We start from the raw sequence: 27,683 nt of genomic DNA on the forward strand, positions 1-27,683 counted from the left end.
TTCCTAAAAATAAAAGAGGAATGAAGACTGTCAAACTTATTCTACCCAAACTCTGACATTGAAACTAGCTAGGCAAAGACACACAAAATAAACTGCACATCGATCTCCCTGATGAATATACATGCAAACATCGCAGCTAAATACTTATAACCATGTTCAAGATCACAGACTACATATCACAACTAAACTGGTTTCATTGTAAAGATCCAAAGTTGGCTTAAAACACTCAAGTCAATAAATGAAATACATAGTATACACCATATTAATAGACTTTAATATAGAAATAACATGTCCATCTCTACAGATGGAGAAAGGCACTCAGCAGAATTCAATATGGCTTCATGATGAAAAATCTGGGGAACCTAGGATATCTAATGCAAAAGACCCTTCTCTCTGCACAAAAAGCAAACTGGATTGAAGATTTAAAACAAAAGGCAACGGGGGAGTACTTCAGGATACAGAGTGGCAAGGTCTTTCTGATCAGAGCCAGGACAGCACAGCAAACAGCCACGACAACTAGCAAATGAGACTACAAATTAAAATGTTTCCGCACAGCAAGAGAGACTAACAACAGAGTAAAAAGGCCTACAGAACTGGAGGACATCTTTGCCAGATACAGTTCACACGAGGATTAACAGATAGAATATAATGTGTCAAGAACTACAAAACAATCAAATCCAAACCCCCAACCCCTTCCAAAAAAAAAAAAAAAAAAACACTGCCAGCCACGAGTGGGCCACTGGCCATTCTCAAAAGAACACAAATGGTCAATAAACATCTGTAAAGGTGTTCAAACCCTCAGGCACCAGAGTGGTGCAAACACTGCCTCTGACATTGCATCTCACCTGGGCTGAACAGCAGTCATCGAGATTCAAATGGAAAAAGACAAAATGTTGAAGATGACGGGGAGAAGGAGCCCTCAGGCACTCATGTAGCCACTTTGAAAACCTACAGAGTAAACTATCCTGGGCCCATGGGGCTGGACCACCAACCAAAGAGCATGCATGGGCTGGACCTAGACCCCTGCACATGCGCCAAAGACGTGCAGCTTGGTCATGTGGGTCCCCTAACAATGGGAGTAGGGGCTGTCTCTGACTCTACTGCCTGCCTCTGGCTCCCTTTCCCCTAGCTGGGCTGCCTTGTCTGGCCTCAGTGGGAGACATGCCAGGGTGGCCTGGGACCCCTTGAAGGCCTCCCCTTCTCTGAAAAGGAGAGGGGAGGATGAAGGGGGACAGAGGGAGGGGGCTGGGATTAGGCTGTAAAGTGATTAAATACATAATAAATATTATTTTAAAAAGGACATGAGCAAATGGCAGGTAACAAGCCTCTTAAATCCATTTAGATGCCCCAGTGCCCTCTTCTGGCCTCTGTGGGAAATGCACACACAGTGCACAGACACGCATGCAAACAAAACACACACACACACATAATTTTTTTTTTCAAGACAGGGTTCTTCTATGCAGCCCTGGATATCCTAGAACTACTAGGTAGTCCAGGCTGACCATAACACCCAGCTATAAAAATTGTTTTTTAAAAGACAAAATGAAGAAAATAAAAACCACACAATATAGGAAATATCTTAAATTTGGATGACTATACTAATATTATTACACCAGTGGTGCTTTTTTTTCTTTCTGGGCATAGTGGTGCATGCCTATGTTTAATCCCAACACTCCAGAGGCAGAAGTAGACAGATCTCTTGGAGAAGACAGCCTGTTCTACATAGTGAGTTTCGGGCCAATCAAGGCTACATAGTGAGATCCTATCTCAAAAATAATTTAAATTTCTAACCCCAAGTTGACTTAACTGTTTTCGTAGAAGAAACGAGATGAAAGCCAGAAAGACAGAAGTGGGCTGTTAGAGGCCTGAGGTCAGAACACGTCAGAAAGCGGAAGAGAAGGGCATGGGGCTGAACCGTCTAAACAGGACAATGGACGGGAAGACAGTGAGGTGAGGTGGGAGGGATGAATGAAACTCAAGATCGATGGAAAAGCGAGATGAGAAGCTACGATTTTAGTAAATGGTAGCACATGGCTTTAATTTGATTTAATTCTAGCACTTGAGAGGCAGAGGCAGGAGTATTTCTGTGCATCTGAAGCCAGCCTGGTCTACACAGTGAGCTCCAGGACAGCCAGGACTAAAGAGGTATGAATGTGTGCACTCTCCATGGATGAGTAATTCGAGGAGCCGTGGATTATTAAATGAAAATCCTAGCGCCAGGTGTGGTTCTCCTGAACAGCAGAGGCCATTGGCATTTCTCTTGTCCAGACACGATGCTAGGACCCGGCTGCCGGGACAGTGCAGGGTTTGGCCGCAGAGCACAGAGAAGTCAAGCCAGCACTGAGCTGGAAGCATCCTTCCCCCTGGCTGGCCTCAGTGTCGGGAAGCACTGTGGAGGCCACTGGGGAAAAGCTGTCAGCATCTACTTAGACACGGATCCCATGAGTTACAACAGGGGCCTGCCAGGTGAGTCTGCAGCTGCAATGGGGGCAACCAGCCTCCTTCTGCTTGAAATGCAGGTCCATGCCGCACACTAGGGTCTATAAACTTGATCAAGAGTGTTCACAGGTCCCAGGGAAAAACCTGCTTGTTCTGTGTAGCTAGACCACGTTGCCAGACTGCCTTCTGAATCTCCATGTTTATATCCACATGCTGGTGCTGAGCCCAGCTATGGTCAGAGAAGTTTCTTATTGCAGCAGGTGGTGACTAACACAGAAATTCCTAAATGGCAGAAGTATCTGGGTAAGAAAACTCTAATTGAGGGGCTGGAGCGATGGCACCCACATGTGAACTACTGTCTCCAACTCCAGTCCCAGGGAACATGAAAACCTCTTCTTTTTAAAAAAAAAAAAAAATCTTTTTTTTTAATGACTTTTTTGGGTTTTTTTAAAATAATTTATTTAATTTTTTATTTTATGTGCATTTGTGTGAAGGTGTCAGATCCCTTGAAATTGGCACTAAGACAGTGGTGAACTGCCATGTGGGTGCTGGGAATTGAACCCAGGTTCTTTGGAAGAGCAGACAGCACTCTTAACCACTGAGCTGTCTCTCCAGCCCCCTGGCAACAGGCATACATATGAAGCACAGACAAACATGCAGGCAAAACACCCATACACATAAAACGGTTTCTTTCTTTCTTCCTTCCTTTCTTTTTTTAGTTTAAAAAAAAAAGAAAAGAGAAACTCCTTTTTATTAAATTCCCTGGGCCTCACACTAAAAGAAAAGATGAAAGTTGAGGGGGGGTTGTTGAGAAGGATTCCAGTGGAAGAAGGAGGGAATGAGGGAGGAGTAGTTGGAGGTGAGGTGAAAATGAGTAAAATCCATTATATAAATGTATGAAATGGACAAAGAAACAAAAATTAAGCTCATCAAATATTAGTTCTGGAAAATCAACTGTAGCTATGGAGCTTTCTGTCCTTCCCATAACCACCTAGAAATAACAGCAATCACAGGATCCTACATTCAGAGGGAGCAAGGTAAAGAAATGAAGGATGTCTGTTATTAGCTTGATGTGAGAAGGTATCACGAATCCTGATCATAAACAGATTACTTCTAGAGTATAAAGCAGTAATTATGGAATCGACAAGCCAACTCGCTAAACCCATCAGAAAGTGGTGAGTGGTGTCCATTCCAGCTGCACATACACACACACACACACACACACACACACACACAATTCCAGGCTGAGAAACTTATCATGTGAGACAGTTAAAGCCCCAAGGAATTCCTCCCTAGAGCCAGGCTCGTGGAGTAGCATCATGGACTTGAGCTTGGAGAGCGATTCAGGAACTGTATCTGCCTTCTCGTTCACAATTTACCACCATGAAGAAAAGCTCAAGTCGTTAGGTTTAATGACGTCGTTCTTACCATAAAGACATCATTTCTCTCCCAGAGAAGACTGCACAGGCAGATAATCAGGCCACCTCCTCCTACCCAAAACATCGTTAATCAAAGTTTTCTGTGCCCCGCCCTTCACAAAACAGATCTCAATAATAAAAATAGCAAAGTGCTTTATGTTAATGGTCAAACATGGGTCTTTCAGGTCCAAAGGTCTCTGTAACCAGGAAGAACAGACTGATCAAAAAAAAAAAAAAAAGAACTGGGCAACTGATACTGCTTTGACCCAAGTTTTCTGAGAACTATCTTTCCTTAAAGAATAGAATTAACCTTTGCCAAGATCCCTAGGGCAGAAAGTATTTCAGCTGAACTTCACTTTTCCTGTGAGGGTCATAACAGTGTTTTTGAATCTGCAGCAAATTACCTCCTTTTTCCTGTCCCTGCAAAAGCAAACACAACTGGGAATGGATCTTGGCAGAAATGCCTTGTATGGAAGCAGGCCACTGGCTTACTGATTGAACGCTCCATACGAAGCTAAGATTTCATTTCTTAATATGAAGTTCAGTGTTGAGGGAAAGACAGGACAGTCACGCACTCACATTCTCGGGCCAACCTTAAGAGAGACTCATTTCTAATCCTGTCCTGGCCCAGAGCAGACAGCTTGGGAAGCCTTAAGACCACACGCTGCCCAGAACCCTCTGTAGGGTGGTAACAATGCAGGGTGGGGGGTGGGGGGGAGCCTGGTTCCAAGTTCTGAGATGAACCCACTATTCCACAGCCCTTTGGACAAACCATTACTGTTTCTAACTTCCTGGTCTCTTTGTAGGTTGACTCTTAGTGTCCCCAGAGAATTAGGACAGACGTGGACCAGACTGTGACGGAAAAGGAATGCATACAGTTACCGTGTGTGTGTCCCACAGTCGGATGGACTCCCATGGGGGTCGCTTTTCCTCCTAGCTCTGAGCTAGGGCACAATACGACATCTTATGTCTAAATACTCTGCCCTCTTCCCTAGCTGGCACCGCTTGGCCCGGCCTGTCTCCCCGACCTCCACACACACACCGCCAGAAGATGTGGTCCAGCAGCCCGCTGCGGTACCCCCAGAGCCCGAGGATGAAGCTGCATCAATGGCACTTGGCGGAAAATCCCATCCTACTCTGAACTGCTCTGAGTTCAACCCAGTGGAGAAATAAACGAGAACGCAAGAGGGGAGGCAGCAGAAATCTGAGCCTGCCCTTCCCGCAGAAAAGAGGCGTGGAGATGTCGGGGTTGGAGGAAGGCATCTATCATCTCTTGCCAGAAGGCCACCAGCCCCCACCGCTCGGGAGCCGCAGTATCTCCTGTTTCTCGTCGGGACTGAAGTGCAGGATGGTGAGGATGGCCGTGAGCGTCTGCTGGCGGCCCAGGCTGTCCGGCAAGGTCAGGAAGCGGTAGATGATGTTTTTCAGGTACTCCAGGTTGGCTCCTTCCCTGCTCTGGTCCCTGACGTTCTTCTCGATGTGGCTCTGAAGGGCCCCGACCTCCTCTCGGTGGCGCTCCTCCTCCTCCAGCAGCCTCTCCCGCAGCTGATGGGCCTCCACTTCCAGCCTGCGCTTCTGCTTCCTCAGTGATGTGATCTCCACCTCCTTCCGGGCCAGCTGCTCGGCGTACAGGAAGAAAGTGGGCTCGTTGGCCGCCGCGAGCTGCAAGGCCTGGGTCAAGCTATCTGGGGAAGACGCGTCAGCTGGGTCCCCCGGCCCTCCGGCAGCCACCCCGCCCACGGGGCTTCTGCGTCCCGGCAAGCCGGAGGACAAGGCCACGGAGCGCAGTTGCTCCAGCTCCAAGTCCTTCTCGGCCAGCACGGCCAGGGCCCGGTCCCGCTGCTTGTGCAGCTCCTCCTCCAGCTTCAGCGTGCGGTCCTGGAAGTCCAGCTGGCAGCGCTCCAGCTCCTGCCGGTGCTGCTGCTGCAGCCGGGCCAGCTCCTGCTGCCAGCCCTCGGCCTCCTGCTGGTGCTGGCACTGCAGCTCCTCGCAGGACAGCCTCAGCGAGATGTACTTCTCCTTCAGCTCGGCCAGCTGCTCCTGCGCTGCCTCCAGCTCCTTCACCAGCGTCCCGTCCTTGGTGCTCTTGCTCTTGAGCACCACCTGGGCCCTCATCTTGTAACGCTCGAACTCCTCCTTCAGCTGCTTTAGCTCCTGTTGGTAGTAGAGCGCAGTGGCCTTCTCCCCGTCGGCGGCCTCGGAGTGGGACAGTATCTCAGGGTCACAGAGCTTCTCCACATCCAGGGTCACCTGACTCTTCCTAGCTGCGACCTGCAGGAGCCTCTTGAGCTTCTCCATCTTGTCCTTCAAGACATTGACGTCCAGAGTGGACTCGTCTCCATGGACGTCGAGGGAGGAGCGGCTAGAGGCTGCGAGGGCCAGCGTCTTGTTCTCCAGGTCCAGCTGCAAAATTCGATCTTTGAGCTTCTGGATGGCCAGCTGGTCTTTCTGTTTGGCCTTCTCATAGGTGCCCAGCAGTTCAGACACCTCGGAGATTTGATTCTCCAGGGCTGCCACCCTCTGCTCTTCCACCTGAGCCTGCTGCCGAAGCTGGTCCTCTACAAGGGCTGTCTGCAAAGCAAAGAACAGGTGACCATGCATCCAGAAAAGTCAGAAAACCCTACAGTCAGCTGGGTGTGGAGGAGCAAGACAGAGGTGAAAGGGCACGGGACTGGGATGGCCTGGAACAAGTGGGAACTGGGTCTGTTTTAGTTGAAGTTCCTTGGTATATGTGCTTTTTTCTACAAGAGCCTTCCGTCTTTCATTCCGATTAAATACAAAGTACATTCCTGTCAACTATGCGCTTTCCATGTAACATTCTTTCCCTTTCCCAGCGCTCCTGGAAATGCAAAACCAACTTGGAATCCTCTGTTTGTAGAAAGGGAATGCCATAAAGCAGTTATAACACAGGCAAACCTCAGCTGAAGGCATACACAGACATTCCTTCCGGGAAAAATCCCCTTCGCTTCCTTCAGTCCCTCTACCTGTAAGCACACACCTATCGGGATACACACGACTTCTCACTGCACGGCTGTTCCTATACTGCCTCAACAATACAACTTGCAAGTTACCAACAGCTGGAGGCCTAGACAGAGCCATCTGGCTTCCACCCAGAACACTAAGAAGGACACTACACAAAACAAGATTTCGGAGGACTCAGTAGTGGGATTTTCCCGTTGGCATCAACACATCAGCGTGCGTGTTAGGAACGCGGAACCTGACTGCAATGCCAATGCTCAAGAGGCTAACGGGCAGCAGGCAATCCTTGACTTAGGCGGAGAGAGGGATGCCTTTAATCCTAGCTCTTGGTAGGGAAAGGCAGGCAGATCTTTGGGAGGTTAAGGCCAGACTGGTTTACAAGGTAAGACCCTGCCTGCCTCATGAAACACACACACACACACACACACACACACACACACACATTATCTATTCTAATGACCAAAAGAGAAAAATAATAAATCTAGTATTTCCTAGGTTAGTTGGAATGACTGTCCAAAGGCTGTGAGGATAGTTACCTTCCTCATTTCTTGCTGAAGTTGGGCCTGGAAATGGCTTTTAAGACGGACGGCCTCTTGCTGAAGCTCTTGCAGCCGGGGATCTGGTCGATTCTTCTCATCTCGAACGGCCTGCAGCTCACCTCGCAGCTCCTCTACTTCTCGGGTAAGCTGCTTGGTCTGCAGTTCAAACCCTTCTATCTGATCCACTGCATAAGCCCGCCCTGCCAAGGCCTCTCTGGTCTCTTCTAAGCGAAGTTCCAGCTCCTGGCGCTGGGTCCTCTCCTCCTGCAACAGCTTCTGGAGCTCACGCAGCATCACGGCGTGGTCACCCTGTTCCTGGGCACGGTCGTGCTGCTGCGTGATGAGCCGGGCTTTGGTTTCTGCGACCTGCTCCTGCAGACCCTTCAGTTCAGCCTCCAGGCGGCCCCTCTCCTCCTCCGCCTTCTTATTGGCATCCTCTAAGTCCTGCTTCATCTTCTTCTTATCGGCGAGGTAAGAGGCCTCCATACGGGACTTCTCCTGGGTGACTGTGGCCAAGGAGCTGGTCAAGGTAGCCAGCTGAGTCTTCAGCTGGTGCAGCCTCTTGTCCATCTCACCACCCGCCGACGGCCCATCCCCGCTACTGCTACTGACGCCACTCTCCGACCCGCTGGCTTCTTCGGACTTTGGAGGAAGGGGCCCACGGGCCACCCTGTCGTCTTCTACCGCAAACTCACCCTTGATACTCGTGAGACTGGCTGCGGTGTCCAAGCTAGTGGCAGTTCCGGTACTATCCTCACTGTGAGTGGAGCACCGGTCATCCACGGAGTCAGGAAACGTGAGGCCCAGCGGCTGCACACCTGCGAGGCTCACATCCGCCTCGTGGGATACCGACAGCACCTTGATGCTGGCCTCCAGGGCCTCCTTCTCCTTCAGCAGGCTTTTATAGGCACGGACCACATCCTTGAGCCTGGCCTGGTACTGGAGGAGCTGCTTTTTCTGTGTTTCTATGGTCTCCAGGAGGTCCTTCTTGCTTGGGCCACCCCCAAAATTCATTCCAAACTTCTCCATGGGGGTTCTGGAGTGCGCTGCTCCACGTCAGCGTTGCAGCAGCCCCGGACAGAGCCACAAAAGCAGCTAGAAGTGAAGCAGATTGGATCGTCTGGCCACAGGCAGCACACCCGGTCCAGCCAGCTGTCCCGGCGGGATGAGGGGACGCGCTGGCCAAGCAAAAGGCGGGGTGACGGTGGCCCAGCAGGAGCACTCAGCCACGGCTCTCCAGTACTGGCCCAGAGGCTGCTCCGCCCTAAGCGCTCCGCTGGCCACCGCAACCTGGGCCCGCCCCTCTCGGCCCAGCATCAGCCCAGGGTTTACTCTATGCTCGGTTCCCTCACGATTTCCTAACTCTGGCGGTTCACGGCAGCGCTTCCGGGTCCACTGGAAGTGACGGGGGCAAAACGCCACAGACCCCGCCCCCAGCGGGCGCAAGGTGGGCGGGGCCTCAGCAGGCAGGCCGAGCTGGTGGCTTGGAAAGGAAGTACTCGCGGCGGGAGTTGGGAAAAGCAAAGCCCCACACCTGAGCGGTGGTTCGGAGGCGCCTAACTATGCCCTCAGGCTACCGCCAGTGAGCGACAGGGGGCGACGTCGTACTGCCTTTGCCCTAAAAACCCCGACGAAAGAGGCGTCCAACTGTTTGGGGCAATGTCCAACATGTCCTTAAGAAGCAACAGTTAGGACTCGTACTGGAAGACGAGCCCGGCACCTCGTTAACATAAAGCGTCCTAGTTCCCTTCCTCGGTTCTGCTTATATAGCTATAAGGCCCACCTCGATTACCAGCATTTGGGGGCGGGGAGGAGGGGCTCGCCCAAGAGTTTCTGCTTATTTGGTCTTTGCAAAATTCTTTTCAGAGGTTATCAGCACCATCAACAGTCCTAGGAGCATGTAATCCGTGTGCGGTGTCACTCAGCTACTCAGTTTAGGAATCCCACCTCGGTCCGCCTCTCAAAACGCTATGTGCTATCAACACCACGTAAACGTAAGGCCTTGCCCCCAAGAAACGTGCAGCAGCACGGAGGCAGACATGCGAACAGGCAGCTCCTGCCCTCGTGTGGGTGTAGTCGACGTGATACAGAAGAGACGGTGCGGCCTTCGGAAGGACAGGCTCTCGGGGAAAACACTCTGGAGGCTGAAGAATGGGAAGAGGCGGCCGGGCTAGATGCAGTGGTGGGAGAGAAGCCTCAAGGGGAGTGGAAGAGTTTACAAGGCTCGCTTTCCGGGGTATCCGGGAGTCTGACTTGCCCAGGGAGCTTTAGGAATCAGTCCTCATCAGTTTGGGTCGCGGAAGAGGAGTGGCGACCGATGAGGCTGAAACAAACGGTAGGACCCAACTGAAAGGCTTTCAGGTTACATCTTGGGTGAGCAGACATTAAAAGATTTTAATCGCCCAAGGACACCGCCAAGACTTGTGGGGCCTCTGAGATGGCTCAGCAATAAAGGCACGCTCCACCAAAGACCCGACCTGAGTCACAGCACCAGGACAAATCCCCACAGGTTGTCCTCCGACCTCCACACACACCCCACACAAAGTGGGGAGGGCTAAGGGAAAAAAAAAAAAGGCTCCTTTGACACTGTGAAGATAAAAGGGAGCAGAAAGTCTGAGGAGGCTCTCAGAAAGAATAGTGAAATAGGAGTGGCAACAGGGATGAAGAAAGTGTATCTGTACTAAGAAATCTACTCGGGAGGCCAAGGCAGCAGCATGTCTGTGAGTTCGAGACTAGCCTGGTCTACACAGCAAGCTCCAGGCCACCCAAAGCGACATAGTGACAAGATGGACACGGTGTCTCCAAAGAGAACAAGCTACTTGGAGAACCTTTGGAATGGACATCCCGGCCCCGTCAAAGCCGTCTTGGAAATGCAAGCCTACGACTGAAGAGCATGCAGTCCCTGGAGACCCAAGTCAACTCCTCCTGCAAGCTTCCCTGGGAGGGCTGCCAGGCCTCGCCGGGCTTCAGCTCTTCCGCATACGCGCCTGGGGGCGGGACTGGGCGGACGGGAGGGGCGGGGCCACGTGACGTCGGGCGGGCCCGGACGCGCGGAGGCGGTGGCGGCGGCGGCGCCTCCTCCTTCTGCTGTTGCGCCCCATCCCCCCGCGGCCGGCCGGTTCCAGCCCTCACCCCGCGTCCCCTGCCCGCGCCCCCGCCCCGGGCCCCACCATGGGCCTCACGGTGTCCGCGCTCTTTTCGCGGATCTTCGGGAAGAAGCAGATGCGGATCCTGATGGGTGAGGCACCTCGAGCGCGCGGCCCGGATGGGGCGCCGGCCCCGCCGCAGCCCTCCCGCCTCCGCGTTCCTCCGGGCCCCCTTCACCCGGTACCCCGATCCCGAGACACCCCACCTCCAGAGCCTCTGGGGGCTCGCTCCCGTGCAGGCCGGGATCCGTAGTGTCGGCCTCGGGCCTGAAACCCGGAGCTGGGGCCTGGGTGGGGTGACGCTTCCTCCGCCCCAGCCGGGCTGCTGAGAAGGGAGGATTCCGCCCTTGGAAACGACTTTTCAAAGGGACGCGGCCTTCCTCCCGGGCCCCCTGCCTCCCAAGCCCCTCTCGCCCCTCGGCCACTTGAGGGGCAGGAGTTGGCACTCGCCACCCAGGCTGCCCTCGAGGCCCGGAAGGTGGAGAACAGCGCGCACCTGGAGGCGCTCCGGCTCTCCGCCCCCGTCACCGTCAGCTGGCCAGGCCTCTCGCTTTCCCTGGTCTCTAGGGGGCTCCCTAGCCTCCGTTGCCATTCTGTGTCCCTCTCCGTTGCAGTTGGCTTGGATGCAGCTGGCAAGACTACCATCCTGTACAAGCTGAAGTTGGGGGAGATTGTCACCACCATCCCCACCATAGGTGAGTCTGGGCAGCGGCAGTGGGGACGTCGCTTCCGGCCTTCCCGGGGTCTGCTCCCGGTTCAGCCGAGGCCCTTGTCTGTTCCTGACCCTGACACCAGATAAGGCCACTTGAGAAGTAGGTCACGGTATCTCTACGAGCCTGATGGTGCCTGGGGCGTGGACCATGAGCCTAGCATATCTGTTGACCTCTGGATTCCTTTCCCCTTGGCCTTGGTGGTCATTGCCTTCTGGGTTTGTGTGCCTGCAGGGATCCGAGTGGTTTTAATGAGTTTCTCTCAGGACCTTTTTTTTCTCCTCAAAATTATCTGCAGGCTTCAATGTGGAAACAGTGGAATATAAGAACATCTGTTTCACAGTCTGGGATGTCGGAGGCCAGGACAAGATTCGGCCTTTGTGGCGGCACTACTTCCAGAACACTCAGGTGGAGTGGGCATGGAGGCGGAGGGACAGCCTGTGGGAGAGGGTGTTAGACCCAGACTGCGCTGTTGGCCGAATCCCGGACCCTCGTCCCTGTCCTCTTTGCTTACCTAGGTTTTCCTCATCCTTAGGAATTCTCCTGGCCTTGTTCTGGGAGGCAGAATTCTAGGCTGGACTGTCTAATGTAGCTCTCAGCAACACCTCTTTCAGCCTGCTCCCCCTCTTTACAGTGGTCTCTACAGTCCCCTAATAGAAGTTTACTAGATGAGAAAGGCTAATAGAGCGCAGGGTGGGAGAAGCGACAGCAGGCCAGCTTAGGGCAGCACCTAGGTGGGTGTGACCCCTTCTGCTTCCTCCCTTCCTCACCACCCAGGGCCTCATCTTCGTGGTAGACAGTAATGACCGAGAGCGGGTCCAGGAGTCTGCTGACGAGCTCCAGAAGATGGTAAGTATCCAGATCTGGGACCTGAGCCCTGAAGATGGGCAGACAGACGTTCCGTGAGGTAGCTAGAAGTCCAGCACCCTGGGGAATGTGAGCTTTTCTTCACGGCAGTGGACAAGGATTTTCTCACCCAGTTTGGACAGGACTTTTTTATTTAAATACGTTTCCATGTGAGTCTAGGGAGTTGGGAAGAGAAGGAGGGGTTCTCCGTGGTAAAGAGAAACAGCATCTTACACTTCTTGTTTTATTTTGTTTTCCTGTTTGAAATTCTTGTCATTTCAGCTTAGAGCAGATTCTTAAATTAGAAGGTTTTTTCCTGGAGGTAAAGTTCAGGGGTTTTGAGATCACTTATTAACTGTCTTGTGTTCAGCTGTAAGCTACAGCGTGCAGTGTTTTTTGAACAAAGGACTGGCAGTTAGGAAGGTGTGCTCCCCAGTTAAAGGTGTGCTCCCCAATAGTGCAGTCAGCAAGGGGCCTTAGGGACCCTTGCAACCACCCTCTCGTCCCCTCTCAGCTGCAGGAGGATGAGCTCCGGGATGCAGTGCTGCTGGTGTTTGCCAACAAGCAGGATATGCCCAATGCCATGCCCGTGAGCGAGCTTACCGACAAGCTGGGCCTTCAGCACCTGCGTAGCCGCACGGTGAGGATCTGTCCCCTTTGTGCTGTCCAGCCTTCCCTCGGGAGCCCCAGACTGGACAGAGGTAGAAGGTATCCCTCTTCTTCCCGTGCACTGATCTCCTCCTCTCTTTCTTCCTACAGTGGTACGTCCAGGCCACCTGCGCCACCCAGGGCACAGGCCTGTATGATGGGCTGGACTGGCTGTCCCACGAGCTCTCAAAGCGCTAGCCAGCCAGGGGCAGGCCCCTGCTGCCCGGAAGCTCCCGCGTGCATCCCGGGACAGGCAGACTCCCGGACTCCTCAGGCAGTGCCCTTCTTTCCCACTCTTCCTCCCCACAGACAGGCCTCTGCTCCTGCTCCTGCCTGCATGTTCTCTCTTGTCATTGGAGCCTGGAGCCTTGCTCTCTGGGCGCAGAGGGCTCTGCTCTCCTGCCTGCTGGGACCTGTGGAAGGGCTTCCTTGCCACGGCCCCCTCGTCCAGGGGAGGAGCAGGGATCTGGATTTAATTTCATTCTTTTCTGTTCTGGGTGTACCCTTGGGGCCAGGATTGGGGGGAGGAAAGTGAGGGCTCCGGGTGGTGCTATGACATGGAACTGGATATTGAGTAATAAATTTGCTGTGGTTTGTACCTGGTGTTGTCTGTGGCCTGGAAGTTGGGAAGCTGAGTTAGTCTGGGTACAGAAAGACGATGCGGCTCAGAGCAGCTGAGGCTGTGCGGTCACACGCTCACCCTTTCCTCCTCAGCTTCCCCCGCAGTGTTTCCAGGGAGGGAAGTCCCACTTCTTCCTCACTTCTGAGGATGGTTATTAAGGGTGTGAAGACCTTTTTCCCTCCACAAACCACACAGTCTGTCTCCTCTCTTGGCTGCTGAGCAGTTCGTCGTCGTAGCTGTGCACACAGGGGAGAAGAGATATTAAAAAGATAGCTCCCAGGACACACTGAAGAAGTGATCGATCTGGTCAGCCCACCAGCACGCATGCTTTAAATTACCGATGGTCCAGCGCCGGTCAGCATCTGCTAGCTGAACTTCTCAAGCAGGGGAGGACTCTTCGCTGGGAACCCCTGGACTCCACATGGGAAGACCCCATCTATGCGGATCAGGAAGTACACGTGGAAAGCCAGGGCTCTGGGCTGTTCTCCAAGCAAGTTCATTCCGGCTTCCTTAAACAAGACCTGCTGTCACCCCACTTCCTTTTATGTCCCTCTTCATATTCTCAGTTCTAGGTTTGCTCCTTGAGCTCTGCAGGAAGTAGTCCAGCAGAGCCTCGTGGGGAGGAGGGGCTGGTGTCCTCTCTGGCAGGTCTGGCCTTCTGCCCAGCCAGTTGACCTGTAACTCAGCTGGGATTGGTGAGGCATGGTGCTGGGCTTTCCTCCACCTTGGCCATTGTTCCTGAGCCTCTAAGGTTGTAAAAGTAATTTCATTCTCAATGGTTATGTATCCAGTTCCCTTGCCTTCTCCACAAAATAATTTCCTGATCATTTGACCCTGTCTTCCTAAAGTCCGTAAAAGTAATAATTTTTTTTTTCTCTTGGCTGACTTGAACTTTACAAAAAAAGGCAACTTGAGTCACCGAGAGCCAAGCAGAACCCCCTTGTTAGGAAGTAAATAGGTCGATTCCTATCTTGTTAGGGAAGGGAGGGACAGATCTAGAGTTACAGGCTGCAGTACTGACTCCCAGTTTAATCCTACCTCATTACTTGGAGTTAGTCAGGAAGAAAAATGCCGAAAGCTCTGGGTCACTCCTTTGGCCCATGGATTGGTGCTACTAAGCCAGTGCCTTTCCGCATTGTGGCTGGACAAAAGGCAGCCTTTAGCTGACTTTACAGTCACAATGCACACGGGTCACAAAGGTGCCGGGCCCTAGGCCAGACCCCTGCCTGGGATGTTTCGGCTTCTGGTGGGTACTGCGGGCCTTATTCCCGGCCATATGGCCTGTGGGATCTCACCACTGGGGGGAAGCCTGGGCTGGACAAAGTCATCTCCTGTGGCACTGGCCACATGGCTGAGGTGGATTGGACACACAGACATCCAAGAGATGAGGACCTGAGGGTTGGGCTCATCAGCTGGGCAGGAAACTACCTCGCCTTTGAAGCATATAAGAATACAGTCACAGCTACTGCAAAGAATTTGGGCAGGAGACAGGTAACAAGGCAAACCTGGACTAGAGCCAGTTTTCTGAGTGCCAAGGTTGTGTGTGTGTGTGTGTGTGTGTGCGTGCGCGCGCGCGCGCGCGCGCGTGTGTGAGTGTGGCGCACGTCCATCCTAAGCACTGGCACAGTCTCTGCAGTTGCCAGGCCAAGACACCTCTCCTGCAGGCTCCTGCTCCCAGGTCCTCATTGCTCCGCCTCTCAGACTTGCTTTCCTAAGATGCAGGCTCAGCGCTGGCCTGCCTGCTTCCCCTTCAGTGTTTCCTACATTCCACGCCGCCGCAGCGTGCTTGTTTCATCACAAAGCGGAGACGGGGTCCTGTCTAGAAGGCAGGACCAGAGGTCCACAGGCAGGGCTACCACAGCACACGACCCAAGTGCTTGCTGACTGGTCTCTGTTTAAAGAGAAAATAGCAGCAAAGTCTTCTCCCGTTCAACCGAGGTTTTCCCAGAGCACCTAGAGTCAGGATGCCTTTCTTGATCTTCTCCTGTTGGAGAAGTGGCTCCTGCAGCGGAGGTGCTGGGTATTGTACTATCCAGGGGCTGTAGAGAGAGCGAGAGAAAGGAAACGTAGAGCGAGGCTTGTTTTCTTTTAGGTAGTAAAAGATAAGGAAGGGAAAGGGGAAGGGTTAAGCTTCTCTGAGGTGATAACGTAGGATTTCTCATTGGTTTTGTGTATGTGTGCCCATACCCATGAGTGTGTGTTTGTGGTGCGTATGTGGTGTGTTTGCGTGTTTATGTGTGGTGTGGGTATGTGCATGTGGCGTGGAGAAGGTGTTGGGGAGGTATGTGTGTGTGGTGGGCGTGGGTGTGGCGTGGGTGTGTGCATGTGTGGAGAAGGGGTTGGGGGAGGTATATGTGTGTGTGTGTGTGTGTGTGTGTGGTGGGCGTGGGTGGGTGTGGTGTGGGTGTGTGCATGTGTGGAGGAGGGGTTGGGGAGTGTGTGTGTGTGGTGGGCGTGGGTGGGTGTGGCGTGGGTGTGTGCATGTGTGGAGAAGGGGTTGGGGGAGGTATATGTGTGTGTGGGGGTGTGGGTGTGGGTGTGGGTGTGGCGTGGGTGTGTGCATGTGTGGAGGAGGGGTTGGGGAGGTGTGGTGAGTGTGTGGTGTGTATCTGTTTGTGTGTACTGTGGTGTGTGTGTGTACAAGCCTGTGAGGTCAGAGGGCAACCTTCCGGAATGTGTTCTCCCCTTCCGCCTTGCTGAGCCAGTCTCTTGGTTTTGCTCACACTGCACTCCAGGCCACCAGGCGGGAGCTCACAGGAGGCTGTCCTGTCTCTGCCTCCCGTCTTACCGCAGGCGTGCTGGGCTCCTGCGCTTCCCACTGTGCCTGGCTTCCTAGTGTTGTTCCACATTTTGAGTTACGCACGTACTTCTCTGTATGTGTGTGAGTGCACATGTGTGCCATGGCGCACCCGGGGAACTCAGAGGGACTACTTGCAGGACTCAGTTCTTTCCTTCACGTGGCACCCAGGGATCAAACTCCGGTCATCAGGCAGCAGGTGCCTTTACACAGTGAGTCATCTCACCAGACTGCAGCGAGCTTTTTTTTTTTTTAAGATTTATTTATTCTGTGTACAGTGTCCTGTCTGCATGGACACCTGCAGGCCAGAAGAGGACAGCAGATCTCACTATAGATGGTTGTGAGCCAGCATGTGGGTGCTGGGCATTGAACTCAGGTTCTCTGGAAGAGCAGCCAGTGCTCTTTACCTCTGAGCCAGCTCTCCAACCCTGCATCTAGCTTTTTAAATGTGGCTTCCAGAGACAGACCTCAGGCTGTCAGGGTTTTGAGGCTAAGCTGTCTCTTTCGCCCCTGTGGCTCTAGAGGTGGGGAGCCCATAAATCTTTTATTTTGTTCTGTTCTGAGGCAGGTTACAGTGCAACACTGAGGGAAGTTAGGGCCACAGAGAAACGGTGCTTATCAGCTTCTTCTTCACGGCTTGCCCAGGTTGATTTCTTATACCATCCAGGACATTTGCGCAGGGGTGGCACTGTCCACAGTGGGCTGGCTATGTATCCCTGATTTAGAACTGGCTCTGCAAACCAGGCTGACCTTGGACTCAGCAAGATCCACCTGCCTTTGCCTCCTGAGTGCTGGGATTAAAGGCATGCACCACCACCAGCAGCCCAGAAATCTTTTCATTCATGTTAACTGGGCAAGAAAGTGTTCATATCGAGGAGATGCCAAGGCAGATGTGCAGGGGCGGGTGACTGCTCTTGTCGGACGGCCAGTGGCGCAGAGGGGCGAGGTTTCGGTTGCTGACTTGGCAGTGCTTATCTCCCTCCTCTTCCTCAAACCTCCAGACCTGGGAGCTTCTAGTGAGCAACGAACAGGAGACGCAGGCTGTGGTGCGACTAAAGAGCTTGCAGGGCCTCTACCTGCTGTGCGAGGCAGATGGCTCTGTGTGCTACGGCAAGCCGAAGACCAGCCACCACGGATGCTTCCTTCTCCGTTTCCACCGAAATGGCAAATGGACCCTCCAGTGCATAATTTCCGGCCGCTATCTGGAGTCTGACGGCGAGGATGTGTTCTGCAACTCCAGGGTTCTCTCAGCGTACCACATGTGGACGCCCAGGCCAGCCCTGCACGTCCACGTGATGCTCTACAGCCCCGTCTACCACAGCTACGCCCGAGCTGACCACTCTGTGGGCAGGGTCTGGATGGACGCAGCAGTCCCCTGCCTGGAGGAGTGTGGTTTCGTGCTACATTTCCAAGATGGATACTACCACCTGGAGACTTCTACACACCATTTCCTGTCTCACGTAGACCGGCTGGTCTCCCAGCGCTCCTCAAAGACAGCTTTTCACATGCAAGTGCGGCCTAGAGGGCTTGTGGCGCTGTGTGATGGAGAAGGAGGCTCGCTGTATCCTCAGGGTTCACATCTCCTCCTGGGCCTGGGCTCCAGTCCCGTGAGTGGTGAGGAGTGGTTCATTCTGCAACACTTTCCAACCTGGGTCAGCCTGAGGTCAAAGAACCGGAGGCTCATCTCAGTCATCTACGGCAAGTGCTGGGTCCAATACCACCATGCGTGTGTGTGTGTGTGTGTGTGTGTGTGTGTGTGTGTGTGTCTGTGTGTGTCGGTGGGGGTAGATGCTAAAAGAAGAAATCTTGTTCAGGATGTATCTTAGTTTCTTTCAGTTAGAGTGATAAATGCCATGCCCAGAAGCAGCTTGGGAGGAAAAGAGTTTGAGGGTCCTTTTTGTTCTTTTGTTTTTGAGTGTCTTGTTTTTGACTCACACTGAGGGAAGTGGGGGCGGGAACTCAACCATAGAGAAATGGTGCATGTGGGCTTGCTCCCCGTGGCTCGCCCGGATGGCTTTCTTACACCATCCAGGAACATTTGCCCAGGGTCGGCACTGCCCACTGTGGGCTGGGCCCCGGGCCCTTCCACGTCGATTATTAATCCAGAAAATGCTCGCAACAGACTTGCTTACAGGAAATCTGATGGAGGCAACCCCTCAGTTAAGAGTCCCTATTTTCGGGGACTCCAGCTTGTGTGGAGTCAGCAGAATACTGACTGGCACAGGACAGGCAAGAAATGTTGAGCCTAGTCCTAAGAAAGATCCTGGGACCCCGGAGAGACAGCTTGGGAGTCAGCTGAAGAGACGGCTTTAAGGGAGGGTCACCTGGGCTTGGCCAGAGTATTATGGTCCAGCACAAGGCTGAGGAGGGGAAACCCACCAGCAAGCATGGAGAAGGGCCCCGGACTGAGCTAACATGGCACCCGAACCCTTTCCCTCCAGACGCCGAGGTGTGCGCTGCCTCTGAGCGCCTGACCCCAATGTCATTGTTCCAGTATGAATGTGACCGTGAGAACGTTAACTTACAGCTTCGTTCAACCAACGGCTACTACCTAGCTCAGGTGAGGCTTTGGTCTTCCATGCAGAGAATTGCAGACTCCGAGTGCTCCCTGTGCAGACACACTTTCTCCTTCCACAGTGTGTGTGGCCAGATAAGATTAGCTGGGCTGTAGAGCCCAGCCCAGTAGACACTCATTTTTACCAGCGAGCCTTCTTTTCTTACAATAAAAATGTAATTTTAATAAGGCATAATTAAAACATGTAATTTGTCATACATGTAGTATACATTGTATATCGAGTATAATATATGACTAATATAAGTTCTATGAATGGTGTAAGTTGCATGAATAGATTGACCTACTTTAAGTGTAAAATTTCAATATACTTCAACAAATGCACATAACCATGAAACCATACTGTCCCCATACCACAAGTCTGAGAGGCGTTCTGTCACCATACAAATTCCCGACTTCCTCTTCACAGTCTTCCTCTAGCCTTCTCTCACCGCTGGTGTGTGTGTTCTGCCGTTATAGACTAGATTTGCCTGTCCTGGAATTAATTCCGCCTGAATGTAGGCATATGGCACATGTGCTGTACAGACTTTGAGAGCAGAATTCACTGAGGCGTTTGCCAAGACCCACCATGTCACTGCAGGTGGCGGTGGTTCCTCGGCTGTTCCGCGCCGTCTTACCACTGGAAGCATGGTCTGTTTATCTGTTCAGTAGTCCAGCGGTTGGGTTCTTTACAGTTTGGTCTCTTGTGAATAAAGTTGCTGTGAACGTTTGTGTAGAAGTCCTTCCCAGGCTTTTATTTTTAATAGCTCTTAGACACCTAGGAGGGGTACTCCTGAGTCATACGATAGATGTGCATTTCACGTGTCAAGAAAGTGTCAAACAGTTTTCAGCTGGGTGTGATGCCTGGAATCCCTGCACTTGGGAGGTAGAAGCAAGTAGATCAAGAGAGGTGGATCAAGAGTTCAAGTCAAACCTTGGTTATATATTGAGCTTTAGGCCAACCTAAATAAATAACAAATCCTAATTAGAGAAAAATAAGGGCAGAAAATATCAAACAGTTTTCTGAAGTGCCTAAAGACTTTTCCATTCTTCCGGCAGGGTGGGAGGGCTCTACCCATTGCCTAACCTCATCGGCACGTAGTGGTGCCTATCTTTTTCGTTGTGGCTACTCCAGTGGCTGTGGAACATCTGGCCGTGCTTCAGCTTGTGTTTATATTATTTATAAGTGGTTTATCTGAGCATCTCTTCAATATCTATTTGCTAATTGGATGTCTTTTTTGCTAGGTGTCTTCCAATTTTTGCCCACTTATTACTGGAACTGTGGTCTTATAACTGAATTGTATGAGATCATCATATGTTCTAGAGCGAAGTCCTTTCCCCAATCTATGTACTGCACGTGCTTTCTCTAGTCTGTGCCTTGCCTTTGCATTTCTCATCTATTTATTTATTTATTTGGTTGGTTGGTTAGTTAGTTTTGGTTGTTTTGAGATGTAACTCTGGCTATCCTAGGACTCACTATTTAGACAAATCTGCTAGGATTAAAGGCATGTGCCACCACACGCAGCCCCTTTGCAAATTTTATGACTTTTTTTTTAAACAGGGTTGTTGTTGTTTTTAATTCACAAAGTCCAGTTTACCACATGATTAATGCTTAATTCTTTTCCATCCCAGTAAACCGCTGTTCAAGCCCGAGCTGCAAAGGGTTTCTCTCAGGTCTTCCAGATGTTTATAACTTTTCATTTTAAACATTTGAACATTATTTTGGATTTGGGGTGAAAGTTTATTTCTCTTCTTATGGTATCCCATTTTTTAATGCTTTTTAACCGGCTTACATGGCAGAGTGATGGAAATAGGAGAGCTGAGGTCACAACAGTATTTTTGTGGAGATAATTTTTTTTCTTTTATTACCTTACAAAGAGGTTTTTCAAGCATAAGGGAGGGGGAGGGAGAGGAAATGGGAATGGGGTCCAGGACTAAAGTTGACGTATAAGAAGCTGGGGTTGTCGTCCTTACTCCTGGTTCCTGGTCCCCACATTCTCTCCAGAGGCGCCACAGAGCAATCATCGCCGACGGGCACCCCGTGGAGCCTGAAACCTCCTTCCGTGCACACTGGAATTGTGGGAAAATCGTCCTGCAGGCCTCCAACGGGTGTTTCCTGAGCATTGCATCCAACGGCCTGCTGATGGCAAGTGCCACCACTCCAGGTGAGCCAAGAGTCACTACCCCCTCCCCCCCGGGCTAAGTCACTACAACTTTTAAATTTGTATTTGTTATTGTTGCATAGCAGAGAGAGAGAATGATTTCAGAGGTCAGACCCAGAGGGCAACCCTGGGGAATCAGGTTTCTTGGTTTCCCCATTTCACTGTGGGCTCCGGGGATTGAGGTTGGGTCTTAGGCGTCTGCGGCAAGTGTTTTCACCTGCTGGACCATTTTTTAAAAAGGTGTTGGAAGCCCTGAGTTGAGAACAAGAGCTGAGGGTGTGTGTATCTGTTCTGTTGCTGTGTGCTTGGAACAGATCCTCTTTGAACTTAAGTGTTAAAGTCTGTGACAAATGATTCTGTTCTATTGCTTCATAGGTTGAGGTGAATTAATACATTTCAAAGAAAAGAGAATATTTTAACTTTCTGCACTCCAAGCTGTGCTGGGTGCCCTTCTGATCATTTCACAAGCACCTCGTAAGACCTGGCCCCAAACAGGTTCTTCTCCGGATAACCCCTCCCTGTCTCTTCCAGGCTCAAATGAGGAGCTGGGGATTCGGTTTGCCAACCGCTCCTTTCTGCTCCTGCGTGGCCGGTATGGGTACGTGGGCTCCTGCTCAGACCGTGACCTGATGCAGTGCGACAGGGATCAGCCTGACTGCATTCAGCTCCTGCCCTGCCGCCAGGGCATCTATCACTTCCAGGGTGAGTGGTCCCTCGTCCTGCCCAGCCTCAGCCCCAGGCCAGCCTCGAGATCCGCTCCTCCCGGCACCACTCCTCCCGAGAAGGGAAACAGGTTTCAGTTTTTCAGATGTCAAGGCTCCGGAGTGGGTTTGGCAGAAAAGGGTTTGGTGAGGTTCCCACTGGTCCTCCTGCATCTCTATGAAGAACCTGCCGTGCAGACAGGATGTGATGGGCAGGGCGGGGGGCGGGGGGGAGGACATGCCTCCAGGAAGCCCCCTTGGCTTTCCGAGTGGCCAACCAACCTGAGCTCTTCCCTCTCCAGCACAGGGTGGTTCCTTCTGGTCGATAACGTCCTTCGGCACCTTCCGCCCCTGGGGAAAGTTTGCCCTCAACTTCTGTATAGAACTTCAAGGAAGCAACTTGCTCACGGTGCTGGCACCCAACGGTTTCTACATCCGGGCCGACCGGAGTGGCACACTATTGGCAGACAGCGAAACCATTACAAAAGAATGTATCTGGGAATTTTAGGTAAAGAGAGAGCCGCGCCGAGTCAGGGAGGCGGCGCTGAGGCGCTGAGGAGGCTGGGGAGGAGGCTTGTGATGCAAAGCCACGATGCAGGAGTGTGCGTACAGACGATCGACAATTCCAGGCCTTTGTTCCAAATCTGCACCTTTCCTTCCAGGCTTCTAAATCTGGTCTTGCTAGAGAGGAAGAGAAGCATCATGTCCGAACTTCCGGGTATTATGCTGCACTGACTTGTGGGCTGCAAGCCTGCCTGGGTGTGCAAACCTATGTCTCCAAGATTGAGAATTTTACCCCATTTGGGGGAAAAAAACAGGTGGCTTTGAGGATGTATGTAGATAAGGAGAGGTATTTCCAGCCTTACCCCCTTGGCTTATCTCCAGCCCTGAATCTTCTCTGAAATAACATCATTTCCCCCCAGCTTCCTAACGGAACCGTGACTTAATTTCAACCTTCCACTCCTCACAATCAGCATGGCTGGGTCCCTGCCACGGTCTCCCTTCCAAGGTGATTCTTTCTGCCATTTCTTCCTTCCCAGCTGGATCACCACTGTCGTCCTGGATGGTCAGGGCCAGAGCTGTGCAAATTCTTGAGTCCTTTCTTAAGGATGCTTCTTGCGGGCACTGTGCCTTATAATTAAATCGGCAGTATCGGTGCCGCTGTAACTGGCCTGTCCCAATCCCTGTCCCCAGATTTCCTCCCCATCCAATCCCTTCTGCACCAAGCCCATTCTAACATGCTACCTCTGTTTCACCAGTCTCCAGGATACTTGTTCTCAATCCTGAGCTCTTACGAGCCCCGTCTTCCCGGTCTGGAAAGACAAATGAACATCTTAGTACTTCAGGTTTGTTGTTGCTGCTGTTGTCGTCATACAGTCCAGGCTGGCTCTCAGCTGACTCTCGAGTCAGGGGTGACTTTGAATCAGGATCCCCCTGCCTCAACTCCTGAGCGCTGTGCACACTCAACCATGCCTGGTCCTCTGTGGTGTGGGGGGCCGAAGCCAGGGCTTCATGCATGAGAGGCAGTTGTTCTTCCAGCGGTACCTTAGGGAAACCACTTTCTCATTTGAAGACCTTCGTGTCTTTGTGCATAGCGCAGACGTGATCTTTCTCATAGGCATCCTCAAGGCTGGAAGTCAGTTAAAAGCAGCTAACTATATAGACCCTGCACATATGTTCAGTCTTCTCCCCATTCTCTACACAGCCGCCTTACTGTGCTGTGAAAAAGAAAATGAAATCCCATCAGGCTTCAGCTTTCTTATCTGTGTCATGAAGAGCTTGGTCTGACGTGAATTTCCCAGGCTCCTTCCAAGCTCCACATTCTAGTAGGCAATGTTCTGCAGTATATGAAAGCTCAGTTCTAGATGCCTCAGATCTGTCCTGTGAAACAAGAATATGGAGGGGATTGTGAGGATTACGTGAGATGGTGAATACTCTGAGAGACGGCATCTTCCACATTCTCGTTCTATCACAAGTCCATAACTCATTTCAACTCCTTAGTAAACAGGTACTTGTATGTAACACATGGGAGACCCTGGGTTCGATGCCAGCACTAAAACAAGACAAAACAAACGCACAAAAAGAGAGTTCTTTTTTCCCCTTTTATTTATTTAGTTAATCACTTCACTTGCCTGATCCTCGAGCACCCTCCTCTCCTCACAGTTCCATCCTCACAGTCCCTCCCCTCAGTAGCCCCCCTCCTCCTTCTCAGAGAAAGGGAGCCCCCCCCCCCGTAGCTGCCAACTCACCCCCAGCAACTCAAGTCACAGCAGGACTAAGCACATCCTCTCCCACTGAGGCCAGACAAGGCCGCCCAGCAGCAGGCAACAGAGGCAGAGACAGCCCCTGCTCACATTGTTGGGGACACAGTGTTGACCAGGCTGCGCATCTGCTGTATATGCACTGTGGGGATCCAGGTCCAGCCCACGCATGCTCTTTGGCTGGAGGTTCAGTCTCGGTGAGCCTCCATGGGTCCAGGTTAGTTTACTCCATAGGTCTTCTTGTAATGTGCTTGACCCCTCTGGCTCCCCCAATCCTTCCTCCCACTCCTCCACAGCACTCCCGAACTCTGCCCATTGCTGGCTGTGGGTCTCTGCATCTGTTTCCATCAGCTGCTGGGTGAAGCCTCTCAGAAGACAGTTATGCTAGGCTCCTGTCTGCAGGTATGGCAGAGAATCATTAGTAGTGTCGGGGGTTGGCTCTCTCCAATGGGCTGAGTCTCAAGTTGGGCCAGTCGTTGCTCTGCCATTCCCTAGATCTCTGCTCCATCTTTATCCCTACACTTCTTGTAGGCAGGACAAATTTTGGGTCAAAGATTTTATGGGTGGGTTGGTGTTCCCCTCTCTCTACTGCAAATCCCACTTAGCTACAGAAGGTGGTGACTTCAGGCTTCTTAACCCCCACTGCTAGGAGTCTCAGCTAGAGTCACCCCATAGACTCCTGGGAGCCTACCCTGTCCCCAGAGACACCACACCACAACATCCATCCTCTCTCCCAGGCCTCCCCTCCCCCCCACCCCCACTGTCCCTATACCTGATTCCCATTTCTTCTCCCATCCAGTTCCCTCCCTCCATCTACTTCAGGTGTCTGTTGTGTTTCTTGTTCTGAGTGAGATTAAAGCATCTTCCTTTGGACCCTCCTTGGCGTCTTTGGGTCTGTGGATTGTAGCATGGCTATCCTGTACATTATGGCTAATATCCACTTATAAGTGAGTATATACCGTGTGTGTCTTTCTGGACCTGGGATACCTCACTAAGGATGATCTTCTCTAGTTCCATCCATTTGCCTACAAATTTCATGATTTCCTTGTTTTTAATAGCTGAGTAGTATTCCACTGTGTTAATTTCTACAATTAACAATTGTGTTAGTTACTACAATTTCTATATCCATTCTTCAGTTGAGGGACATCTAGGTTGTTTCCAGATTCTGGCTTTTATGAATAAAGCTGCTATGAACATGGTTGAGCACTAAGTCTAATAAAAGAGAAAGATGAGTTCTTAATAAATTACACAGCCTTTCTCTGAACTCTGGTGGAAGGTTTTATTTTTGCTATCACTTAATTTTACACATATCTAATGTTTATTTTCATCAAGAAGGTCCTCTCAGAGGGTCTCAGCCAGAATTTTCCTACAACCTAGAAATCAACAAATGACTGACGGAAGGTCCCTTTCCTCTTCTTTCTCCAGCTCAATAGGATGCCACCTGCCAAATTCTACATGCTTCAGGAACAACTTCTCAACGGAACAGAGCAAGAAACCCAGAGTCAAGATCCAAGAGAAGAATATGTGTTGTACAATTTTCCTACCAAGTTACCAAAACATCTGTTTCAAGCGACAGTACATCACAACAGGCCACCCCCACTACTCTGTGTGTGTGTGTGTGTGTCTCAGGAGACATACGGTTTGGACTATCACATTTCCTCACTGAGAATATGCATGTACAGATGAATGACACGAAGTGGAAGGGGAGCTGTGAGGAAGTAGAAGGAGGCCTAAACGAAGGGGAGGAACAAGAGAGGGTAAACGGCAGGAAGGAATGACAAACGTTGCAGGCTTTCTCTTCTATGTGGAATCTGGATTTAAATATATATACATGCATATATACATGTAACATGAAAGCAGACGGGAAGGAAGAGGACCATTAAAAAAGTGGAGAGAGCTGGTCGCGGTGGTGCACATCTGTAATCCCAGCACTCAGGGAGGCAGAGGCAGGCCTCTGTGATCTCTGTGAGTTCAAGGCCAGCCTAAAAACACTGTGAACACTACAAAGTGAGTCCAGGACAGCCAGGGCTACACAGAGAAACCTTGTCTTGAAAAAAAAAAAAAAACCAAACAAACAAAAACAAAAAACCAAAAAAAAAAAAAGGGGACGGGGGGGGGCGATGGCAGGCACAGTGGCATACACCTGTAATCTCAGCACTCAGGAAGGCAGAGGCGGGTGGATCTCTGTGAGTTCAAGTCCAGCCTGATCTACAAAGCAAGTCCAGGACAGCCAGGGCTATACAGAGAAACCCTGTCTTGAAAAACAACCTTCCCCCATAAAAAGTGAAGAGATATGGAAAGAGGGGAGGACAACAGTAAAAAAAAAAAGAACAAGATAAAATTATATACGCATACACAGATGTCACAATAAAACACATTATTTAGCTGGGCATGGTGATGTACACCTTTATACAGTACTCAGAAAGCCAATAAAATCCCAAGCCACTTTAGGCTACATAGACCCTGTAAAAACCATACACACATACACAACAAAACAAACAAACAAAACACCCAAACAAGCAATAACAACACACCAACCACACAAGCTTTATTCTGAATACTAGCTAAAAATAACTAAAAAGAAGAAAAGAGTAGATGTCTGGCTAAGGGTGGGGGAGTGAGTTTCCAGGCTGCTGTAAGTTCTACGCAGGAGGAAGGATGTTAATGGTCACCACATTCTCGCCACCTTCAGCCCAAACTAATAAACTCTTCCCAGGGACCCCTTGAAGGAGCAGCCTTGCCTTGTGACTTTCAGTGTCTTTTAGACTCCTCCCCGGGGAAGACTGTCTCTCTGGCTTTCAGCATTCCTTAGTTGCCTGTAGTTCTTGTCTAGGGCTGAGGCATGTGAGCTTCTCCCTTCCATGTTAGCATGTTTCTTGGCTATCCTGCGCCCAGTGTGTGGACTGAGTGGGATGTATGTTGCATGCATGTAATAACAATTAAAAGGAGGCCATCATGCCTGGAAATCATGTACTAAAAGCCTAGCTGACCACCCTGTGCTACTGAAATCATAGATTGTGGAGGATTCTCACAAATCATAGCAACTGCACAAACAAATGATCCATACATACCTTAGGAGAGTCAGAGCAGCAGCTTGGTTTGGAATAGCTGGTTTCAGAGAAGGATGCTCATTTATGCCATCCCCAGGTTTCAAGAACCAGATGAAAAAAGAAAGAAAAGGACAGGACATGACTGGTCCCAGGTTTAAGCACCGGATGAATGAAGAAGAAGAAAAACAGAAAAAGAAGTAGAAATGAAAGGAACATGGCTGCTCGTAGGTGTGATGGAGGAGGAGGAGGTTTGTTATAGATCTGTGGGAGAGCAGAGCCAGAGGCAGGGACATCTGGGAAGGTTCAGAGTGGACATGGCTGGACAGAGTGTGCCCTGTGGAAAGAAGGGGAGGGGAACGGAGAGTTGAGAGCAGAGGAACCCGGTGCAGCAGCCAAGAAAGCAGAGGTTGCCAAAATAGTTGGATTATAAAAGGAAGGGCAGCGCAGCTCCCTGGGCTGGAGAGGTCAGGGTAGGGGGCAGGGTGTGCCAGCAAGGAGGACCCTGTAACAGGTAGAAACCTGGAGATGCCGGGAGAGCCTGGACACCAGGTCAGCTTTGATATGTTAATTAGCCACCTCACCCGTTTGCCCCCGGTTTGAAATCTAACAGCCACTACTTTATTAAATCAGCATACTCTCTATATCCTAAATATCCTCATATAACAAAGGGCAATCCTCATCTCTAAGAGTCAAGGATCATTTGGGGGGGGGCAGTGTAAAAGGACAGTAAGAGCCAGAGAAATGGAGGCTTTGCTGTGAGATTGTGTCTCTTAGAAATGTCAGAAGCTACACCACACCTATGAAGTCTCTCACC

At 51.2% G+C, this 27,683-nt stretch overlaps 3 protein-coding genes across 3 annotated transcripts; 2 read left to right on the forward strand and 1 right to left on the reverse strand.

Annotated features, from left to right (window-relative positions):
• Positions 1-253: 253 nt before the first annotated feature.
• On the reverse strand, positions 254-10,395 carry Gcc1 (GRIP and coiled-coil domain containing 1). Its single transcript, XM_021637593.2, has 2 exons — positions 7,373-10,395; positions 254-6,428 (listed from the first exon to the last, which is right to left on the reverse strand). Exons 1-2 carry the CDS (start codon positions 8,402-8,404, stop codon positions 5,124-5,126), a joined length of 2,337 nt encoding a protein of 778 aa, XP_021493268.1. The 5' UTR covers positions 8,405-10,395; the 3' UTR covers positions 254-5,123.
• Positions 10,396-10,422: 27 nt separating this feature from the next.
• Arf5 (ADP ribosylation factor 5) lies at positions 10,423-13,323 on the forward strand. The gene is made up of 6 exons (XM_021637594.2): positions 10,423-10,613; positions 11,136-11,216; positions 11,530-11,639; positions 12,009-12,080; positions 12,592-12,717; positions 12,837-13,323. The coding sequence occupies exons 1-6, from the start codon at positions 10,547-10,549 to the stop codon at positions 12,921-12,923; spliced, it is 543 nt and encodes a 180-aa protein (XP_021493269.1). The 5' UTR covers positions 10,423-10,546; the 3' UTR covers positions 12,924-13,323.
• A 1,371-nt stretch (positions 13,324-14,694) lies between these two features.
• On the forward strand, positions 14,695-25,934 carry Fscn3 (fascin actin-bundling protein 3). Its single transcript, XM_021637595.2, has 7 exons — positions 14,695-14,838; positions 17,146-17,842; positions 18,586-18,704; positions 20,701-20,860; positions 21,389-21,559; positions 21,861-22,066; positions 25,245-25,934. The coding sequence occupies exons 1-6, from the start codon at positions 14,695-14,697 to the stop codon at positions 22,064-22,066; spliced, it is 1,497 nt and encodes a 498-aa protein (XP_021493270.1). The 3' UTR covers positions 25,245-25,934.
• Positions 25,935-27,683: the final 1,749 nt, after the last annotated feature.

Source organism: Meriones unguiculatus, chromosome 21, assembly GCF_030254825.1.
Source record: "Meriones unguiculatus strain TT.TT164.6M chromosome 21, Bangor_MerUng_6.1, whole genome shotgun sequence".
In the NCBI taxonomy this organism is placed as follows: domain Eukaryota; kingdom Metazoa; phylum Chordata; class Mammalia; order Rodentia; family Muridae; genus Meriones; species Meriones unguiculatus.